The following is a 10,103-nucleotide window of genomic DNA, read 5'->3' as shown; positions in this document are numbered from 1 at the left end:
GTGACACCTCCCACTACAGATAAGTTTAGTACAACAGTGACACCTCCCACTACAAATAAGTTTAGTACAACAGTGACACCTCCCACTACAGATAAGTTTAGTACAACAGTGACACCTCCCACTACAGATAAGTTTAGTACAACAGTGACACCTCCCACTACAGATAAGTTTAGTACAACAGTGACACTTCCCACTACAGATAAGATTAGTACAACAGTGACACCTCCCACTACAGATAAGTTTAGTACAACAGTGACACCTCCCACTATAGATAAGTTTAGTACAACAGTGACACCTCGACAGATAAGTTTAGTACAACATTGACACCTCCCACTATAGATAAGTTTAGTACAACAGTGACACTAATAATAATGGTTACCTTTCTTACATATACTCTTCTTATCTCTCATTTTTTTAAAAACAAATAAAACTTTGGTTCCTGTATAACAATTTTATTAAAAATTACTTAAATATAAACCAGAAAAAGTTAATTATTTATTTCCTTTTCCCATAATTTTTGCGCACTTCATTTGGGTTCCTCTTGTTGAAACCATGAGAGGAGCGTCCTTGTCTAATCCCCAGTTGAGATGCGCGGCTAGTAATGTCATTGACAGTGAAAGGGGAACCACCAGCAACAAAGTCGGGGTTTAAAGCATTCAGTTTCTGCTTAGACTTTCGTGTAGCCCTCTGTTGGGCAACAGGTGTGTCCTCAGCCAGAATGGGATTCACCGCATGTTTACCTCCCTTTGGTAATGGCAGAGAATACTGAAGAAAAAAAAAAACCAGCAAAAATTATAGATGTATTGAGATGAAGATGGTTCTTCATGGTAAAAAACAACGTACAGATTTTCGTTAACTTTTTTGTTTTTGTATTGTATTTTGGCCCAACAACAATTTGTTTTTTACTGACAAAGTAAACAAGACTAGAAAACAGCTCAAGAAAAAAAACAACATAATACTAAGAAGAAGACCATTGGGCAAATTATAACCATGTCCACCCATGTCAAATAATACCTATGCCCATCCGATGTCAAATTTTAAAATGGTATCAAATACATATAAAACATGAAAATGTAAGAATCAATCATTACAAAACTGCCAATAATGCTATTCAAAATTTGTCAAATCAAAATGCTGCTTAGGAAAGTATAATACATGTCATGATTACAAATAATATACAATAATTCAATGATTGAATTCTATCAAATCTGTGATTTAGATTTATTTCTCTCTGTAACTGACAACTGAATGTAGAGCATCAAGTTCAGCTTTGTTTTTCAAGGCTGTGAGCTTCTCTCTTGCCTTATATTAACTGACCTCTGTCCACACATTCTACTTGTAGCAATACTCTACTGACCTTTGTGCCGCGGGTACTGAGTGGTTTACGTCGGGACAGGAAGTACCGAATAGTACCATCCTCCTCCACAGTCATGGAGACCTTCTGTAGTGTATTGTTACCACATGAGGGACAAAACTCTTTTAACACATTACTCGTTATCCTGCAAATTAAAAAATACAACATCAGTTGACATAAGTTTAATGTGTTCTTCATTCAAAGACAGAGAACATCTTAGGAATTAGTTGACAAGAGGCCTATGGTCCAGAACACCTGATCATGACCACCATACCTTTATACACTGACATATTCAATATAATACATGTACATGTTAAGGACTCAGAAGAGAAAACAAGCTGAGACCATGTAGAAATCAATACCACAGAATATTCTCTAATATTGCAAAGACAAGTTATGCTTAGATAATGTTATAGCTCCTACACTCTCCATTAAGAACCTCAACTTGTCACGACAATGTTTTTTTTTTCCTGAGCCATTAACTTTGGATATTGCCATCTGGTGGAAATCAGGAATTTTGTATGCAGCAAGTGCACAATAAAGGGAGGGTGAGGGAGGAAGATTGTTATCTCATAAACAAGAAAATGTAAACATCAATGTCCCCTCTGCCATGTGACCTTTGCATAAAAATCCATGAAAGAATGAAAGGTGTTTGAATTAAATCAGTTATCAATCTATGTATAGCAAGTGTGACCTTGGCCTTGACCTTGGAACCCTAAAAAACAGCGATGTTTGAAGTATACTCATACTTGATCTTTATATAATGAGGTTGCTATAAGTTTACATTCAATCAGGACGTGGCATGGCAGGATGGGACAAGACGGGATCAGAAGGGGCGAGACTGGATCAGACAGGACGAGACAGGATCAGACGGGACGAGACAGATCAGACAGGGGAGACAGGGGGAGATGGGGCAAGATAGGGCGAGACGGGATCAGACAGGGTGAGGCGGGACGAGACAGGACAAACATGGGAAACATTATACAGAAGTCAGCATTAGATGTGTTGTCCAATCATTTATAGTAAAGGATCAACTTACTTTAGACAGGCAAAGCAGCGGAGAACATAGCTTTTGGCCTTCTTTATCAACATTCCATCCACCGAGATCACATTCAAGCCCATCTGTATCAGTACATTCTACAAACAGATCAGAATACATTTGTTATTAATTTTGTCTGTCCTTTCAATTTTCCTCAAGCTGTAATTCTTGCCATATAAATTGATACAAACCTGATGGTTTTATATTTGCTAAAAATAAAGTTATGTATAAACTTTTCTCACTTTTTGTTATAATCCCACACAAGTTGCACTTGTACATTATATGAACATATTAAAGTGGGGAAATCCCCAAAGAACATATCGGTAGTTATAAGTTATCACAGATACATTATCACTTTAGTAGCTTATGTTACACTATAAAAAAGTTACACCTGGAAAATTTCATCCATGAGTGAAGATAAAATTGTCCTGGTTTACTGTCAGAACAAAGAAACTGGAAAATGTCTGTAAGACATAAATACCCCCGCTGCCACTTGACATCTCAAAACACAGTTTGGTAAGGAACGCATCAGCAGTTCCTGAAATTAGCTAGTTACATTGCATCGGGAAGGGGACGGGACGGGATGAGACAGGCATGAAAAAGAATGTAGAAATTATGAAGCTGGTCATTATTTCCCCTGTGAATTTTATTTCTGATAATATTTTTGCAGAAATTATAAATCTGGCTATAATTTCCCTTGTGAAATTTATTTTTGATTTATTTTTGCTAAAATTATGAAGTTGATTGTATTTGTAATGTGACTTTATCCTAAAATGAGAGGAAAACAGAAACAACTTTTAAAAAGAAACAAACTTTACACTAGTCCATTCCTTCCCGATATCTTTTTAACAAAATGCGCTTCGTTTGTCAAGTAATGACCATCAATAGACCTGTTTGGTCTTATAAATGCCTTACCAGTTATATATATAGTCATCTCACTCTGTATTTACACTATGTGTATTCTAACTTATGATTAATAGGGTTGTCAACAGTTCGGGGACTTCTTGGTCAGAACAATTGGACATATCCTTATCTGTGCTTTCTCTGTTTAATGTTAACATGATGAATGATAAATAAATAATCTGCAGTAAGACTAGATGATCTGTATCATACAACACTGGTAGGATATGTATTTTATTATTAGTATTGATCTTTTTTAATATTACTGTGAAACCTCACTTAACAACCACCTCAAATTTACGACCACTCCAGGCAGTTTTTTTTTATAACAACCACCTCAAATTTACGACCAAGGTTTTTTAACCTCGTTATTTTTCTCTATGTCTTTGTATTGGTTGCTTCTGTAATACAGCCACCTTGCAATTCCATAATATTACAACCACTTTTGACAGTCCAAAGTCATTGGTTAATAATATTTTTTGACACCATTAAGGCAGTGGCACAGTCTTTCAAATGTTTTAATGACTAACATTGTAAGAATTGTTATGTGATACAAGGTGGTCTTTAAAGATAGGTTTCACTGTATCTCTACCTTTATTTGAGCTCAAACCTGTTACCTGTATAGCAAAATCTGTAGTTAGACAGCCCACAGGCACATCAGCTTTTTCTGTATTTACATCTCCCATCCGTTCTTTTACAGATTTTATATTGCTAGGTGTGATCCATCCATCATCATCATCGTCATCATCATCATCCTCATCTTCATCTTCATCCTCACTTTCTTCCTCTAGAATATCTGCAGAAAGTGTATCCCCTTCAGCTAAAAGTCTACTACTACCATTGACACAGTCCTCATTTTCTGTGTTAGATATAGAATCTTGTTCACAACTGTTGACTGGTGTACTGTCTTTCTCTTCTGTCTCACTAGATTCACAATTGCTGTTTACATTTTCCTGATCTTCTGATGATGTCATCACTTCTTGTGTATCATGTGCCTCATCCCCCCTGGATTCTATGATGTCTGCTGTACACTCAGATGTTGACCTGGATTTACTTGCCTATAATTATTGTAACAATGGCATTATATAAGCGTTCACATTGCCATATTAAAAGTAAAACATACAGTATTTTAAATTGAAGTTTAAATATTTCTGGCATTTTATGGATATTTGTTATATCAGCGCTGTCTGGCATTGATTCAGGTCAGACCGATATAAAAATGTAGATTCAGGTGAGACCGATATAAGAATGTAGATTCAAGTCAGACCGATATAAAAAAATGTTGATAACATCAGAATAATTCCAACAAGTTAAACACCATGTATCTTTGGTAATATTACATAGATAACCCGGCATATAGAATTATAAAACGGTGTTAAAGGCAGAAACTGTGGAGTCATGTACGTCTGATCTTAGACAAATTAGGGGGGCTGCATGTATTCAAATTCAACAACGTGACCACTGACGACAAATGTCAAGAAATAAGGACATCATCAGTGACAGTGTATGTTGGTGAACCTAAGGAATAATGTGACAACTGTTTCCTTATATACAAAGGTGCAACACGGATACCCACGGTCATTGTACTACATTATGCTACACTTATCACCTGTTTATCAACTCTGCGAAAAATCCTCCTTTCAATGACAACACTCTATAAATAGAAACCAATCAACTTTTTCAGATTAAGAACTCAGGTTCTGATCATGAGGGGAAAATATTAAAAAGGACATGAAACAATATGACTTCACCAATAAAGGTGTGCTATTTCTATGATAAACATATAGTGGGGAAGAAGTCCTACATGTTGTCAGTGTTTTAAATGAGTATAACCTTGTACAGCAATGTTTGAGATGTAAGAAACAGGTCTAGGTGTGCTTAGTGTTAATTTGGTTGTCATTAAGCTTAAAGAGGCATTCTGTCATTGCATTGAAATGAGTTTATGGTGTAAAAATAAAAGTAATCTAGTATTTCCTTGTGTTTTTCTCAACTGGTAACCGTAATACAACACTAAAAGTAAAAAGCTAACAAACAGTTCCTAAAAATGTAAGTTTTTGAAAATGTTACTTCAACAAGAAGTCAGTGCGAATATTAATTGCCACCAACGACTATCAATACAAGCATGCGCAGACAACAGGAAGACATCTCTGTCAGACAAAAGGGCATCAAAGATATTCTGCTGAAATGGTTAAAAACATCAGATATGAAATTTCTGATTTTTGAAATCAATCACTACCACAGATATGCAGCTTCTATAAAGCCTATGTTACCTTTAATCTCATTCCAATAGGAAAATGTGATGAAGACAATCAGAAGGCCTCGATTGAGACAAGGAATTTTCACTGAGCTGAGTGTAGTATAGTGTAGTGCAATCCACTGCCGGAGTTCGATGATAAGCATCCTGATTTAATAAAATTAGGATTACTATTTTATAATTCTTTAACATATCCTATATCACCTTTGAACTTATGTAAAACCCAGCAATATCAGTTGGTTTCTCCAACATCTTTGTGGTAGCATTCCATTCTATCTGAAAAGATGGAGATATAAATGATAAATCAAAGGTGAAATGTCACCAAATAAAAAGCCTTACTTATTCAAGGTAATAAGTGCACCAGTCCCCATATAACCAATTTGCCTACCTATTCAAGAGCTTTTATATATATATATATATATTAAAAATTAGAACTTCTATATATGCAAGTTAAAGCTTCTATAACTATACAAAATTAGAGCTCTTATATATATACAGTGTACATACAAAATAGAAGCTAAGTACTATTATTTTCTTACTGACCAAAACACACAACTCAATTTGACAGGTGCTTGTACTATACCTTTCTGTCTGGTATGACCTTGATGTGACTTGACCCAACGACCTCTTTCTCCATCTGATAGGTCAAGGCCATGACCTTGATATCTACAGCTGACAGACTTCGATAGTCTCCCGTCTTTTTAGCAAATTCAGTCACTGTTAATGGTAAAGAAAGAGAAGGTCATGATCTAATCAAGGGTTTCTACTTTTAAAACATGTATATGTAAAGGAAACTTTTAAATGATACAATGTATATCGCCGTCTCACGTCGATTCTGACATGCATGCAACACGTGCACTATAAGGATGAAATGACCAAGGAGGGTCTAATATTACAAGCCATGTGTTTACCTGGCCAGATAATTATATATAACAGCTCTAACAAAAAACTTCTGATATTACCCCATATATGTGTATCAGAGGTAAACTTTGAAAACAGGCAGAAATTTCTACCAATCGCCGATCTCGTCTCAGGATACACTATAATGTCTTAAGCTCCCTACACTTTCCTTTCCAACTGATTAAAAAAAAGATTGATTTGTTCAAAGTGATAAGGAAATTGTTTCCTCCAGCACCTTCATAAACAAGAATCTTTATTTCCCCACCAGACAAGAATTTCATGAAGTTTTTTTACTTATGAATAGTCTCCCTATGATGTAATACGAGTGAAAAGTGATAAAGTCGATAAACACTGGGAAAACAAAGAAATATTGTACAACTACTGAGATAACACTCAATGATCTGTAACCATATATATATATATATTTATATATGTACGGTATGTACGACTTCTATCCTGCACCAGAAATAAATCTAACCTATTCAGAATCTTCCCTTATTCTAACACCAGTCATTACTAACCTGAAGGTAAAAATCACTTTATTAGATATAATTCAACACTCTGATACATTTCATTTGGATTAACATAATGTCGAAAACACATTAGAAGTATATACTTGAATGAAAAGTCTTAATATTCGGCCAAGAATCAGTAATTTAAATACTAAATGATGTTGAGAGGGATTAAAGATCATTGATCAAATTGCTGTGTAACTCCACCATTAACTATCAAATTTAATATATTTTGTATTCAATACAGCATCAAATCTATGATTACAACCATGATTATTACAATATACTAGATATAGGCTTTTGATGTTAAAACAATATTCCTGACAGTCCATGGCAGTGACAATAAAATGTTTTATTTTGGGACCCGACCTACAGACCTGTACAACAGTTGATCGAACTCTCATCAAATACAAACTTCATTTCAGAAAAGAAAAAAATTCTTTTCAAAATCAAGGAAAAGTTTTATACTTGTAGATCATTTATGAAGCACCCACCATTTCTGATAGACTCTGGGGAAGGCTGTCTGAATTGGAGCTGATATGGTAGCACCTGTAGTCGCTGAAGTGTAGCTTTGTCACGGATCTCCTTCACAACTTCAGGTAATGAATAAATTTTCTCTCCAATACTCTGAAATTCAAATTACAGGTAAATAAATCACACCGGACGATTATTAGTGAAAATATTGCCAGGGAAATTTAATTTCAATATATAGCAATATTATCATTAAAGTTGACATATTACTTGCACTTTAAACTAAATATAATTGAAAATATCTCATAAAAACAACAATTCAACTTTATTCAAACAATCATAGTGATGGAAATTTGGTTGCAAATTCAAAATCAATCATCGATTATATTTGGAAAGGCCTTTTGATGTAGTTAATTGGTTACATAATAAATGACAGTTTCAAATGACCTATGAAAATACAAATAAATAATCAGTTGTCGTCATATCCCGTTTGTGTAAATTTAATTGAAAAAATAGCTATCTGGTATTTGCTTGTGAATCAAATGTGTTAACTGACATTTTTATTATGTATTCTAAGTAGTATATGAAATTTGTTTTTATAACTCAAAATACTGGAAATGAACAATCTACCGACGATTATTTTACCGACATGACTTACATAACAAGAAGTTAATATTATGGTATATTGGATCAGATTCCAGGTACATGTATCAATGGCCTGAGGAAACACTCAACACACATACATGTTCATGTAACTGGAGCTGTACTTGTCATACAACACTTGAATTTTACAACACTTGTATTTGTAATTTCATAATTTTCTCCTATAAAGTTACCTGCTAACAAACATATTATATATACATGTGAATCATGTGGTGAACCTTAAGCCAATTTTTAAGCGTTTCCTTATTGTATTAAGAAAATGATTAATTGATGGGGATTTGACCTCTTCTTGTAATTTAAGAGATTCAGCATATAAACTTTATTTATTGAATATCTCTTCTTGTAATTTAAGAGATTCAGCATATAAACTTTATTTATTGAATATCTTTATTGTGAAGAAAAATGTATATAAAAATTATTATTTTTTGATGATTCGCCAAAAAAATTCTATAAAATTTTGAAAAACATCCACAGGTAGTATTATATATGGGTAGTGTTAGATGCTATTTACAGGTAGGTAAGCCAGAGGAGCCTGGCACAGCATGCTATAAATGGACCCCTGGAGGAGTAATTGGGTACTTGACAAAACTATAGCCAGGTGTTAAAACAGGCACACCTTAAGACTGATCCTCATCTGATACATATATATATATAGGTAAGGTTTATGGAAGTCCATAAGGTGGTGGTGAGGTGGGGTTTGGGCCTTGGGGCCCAGGTGATCATGACAACAGTCATGTCCTGAGAGTACCAATTATACATACAGGTACATGTACATGTAATTTAACACTAAAATGAAATCTTTAAAAAAATTAATGATAAAAAAACCACTACAAATACAATTGATAAGAGTTTTAATTCTTCTTGTGCAATATATCATATATCATCATATAAGAACTGTAGCCAATTTTATTTTGAGTTAATACTAGATAAAATTTATTCAATTATTAGCATTTAAATATACCTGGTAAAGTCAGGAGGTTTTTACGACAGATATAAGGCAGTCAATTTACACAGGTTTGCATATGTAACAACTACAGGTATCTAACACAAGTGTCCAGTGGCACTATCCATTACCTGTATGGGGGGATTTGTGGTCACACCTGACTGGACGTAGTGCACTACTAGTTTACCTGTAGCTTAAACGTAGTGCACTAGGGTGTAAAGGTTAGCCTACACTCAACTGTACATATCTGCCAGTGCCATGTAAATCCACAGTCACACAATGTGATGTCTCATGACTGCTGTTACTTGAATCAGGTTATATAAAGATCACACTGATTTGAATGATTTTCGGTTAAAACTGTAATTATTTGATATTTGGACAGACAATGTTATTTTACCCTTATTGGACCCAGTCATAGCCTTACTGAGACCATACATAAAACGCCTATTGGTATATGTAAATATTAAAAATGACAGTGACACTGAAAAATTTCAAGCAGACTTGCATTCATATTGTGTAATCAAATAAATGTAATCATGAATAGAACTATATACCCTAGGTATTGAGGCCCGCCTTATGACAGGAGTCAGACCTTTTTTATATACGTGTATTGTTAAAGAATTAATAAAAAGCGGAATTTATATAAAACCACTATATATGAACCCGGCTATCTTTACTCTTTAGCAACATGAACTCATACCGTTGAACGTTCGATACCCAATCCAATGATCGTTAGAGACCCTTGCTAATATAAGCAGCTATTTATGTCAACCTGGGATTTTATTTTCCTTCATTTCGTTTTTCTGAAACTTGGATAACCCATAACGCATAATTCTAGTTTACATATTGACGTTGGTGACGTGTCGATTTACCTGGAGAGGAGCATTTCTGATGAAAGCTCCAGCATCTGCAATCACGTTTCGGACCTTCCCTATGTCAGCCATTTTAACATGTGCGTGTGTATTTGCCGGCGTTGATCAAAAGCTTGGCATACACTGTAGTTAACAAACATTCAATTCACCTGCAAAAATATTAGTCTTTGGTCGAGTCTAATATTTATCTCGTTT

The 10,103-nt window shown here is 34.5% G+C and overlaps 1 protein-coding gene across 1 annotated transcript; it reads right to left on the bottom strand.

Moving 5' to 3' along the window:
- Positions 1–436: 436 nt before the first annotated feature.
- On the bottom strand, positions 437–10,030 carry LOC117337497 (RNA-binding protein NOB1-like). The gene is made up of 8 exons (XM_033898506.1): positions 9,909–10,030; positions 7,454–7,586; positions 6,131–6,264; positions 5,752–5,823; positions 3,911–4,351; positions 2,394–2,491; positions 1,358–1,499; positions 437–765 (listed from the first exon to the last, which is right to left on the bottom strand). Exons 1-8 carry the CDS (start codon positions 9,978–9,980, stop codon positions 496–498), a joined length of 1,362 nt encoding a protein of 453 aa, XP_033754397.1. The 5' UTR covers positions 9,981–10,030; the 3' UTR covers positions 437–495.
- Positions 10,031–10,103: the final 73 nt, after the last annotated feature.

This window comes from Pecten maximus, chromosome 11 (assembly GCF_902652985.1).
Source record: "Pecten maximus chromosome 11, xPecMax1.1, whole genome shotgun sequence".
Lineage (NCBI taxonomy): Eukaryota > Metazoa > Mollusca > Bivalvia > Pectinida > Pectinidae > Pecten > Pecten maximus.
Note: the sequence above shows the minus strand (reverse complement) of the source record. Positions and strands in the feature narration are given on the sequence as shown.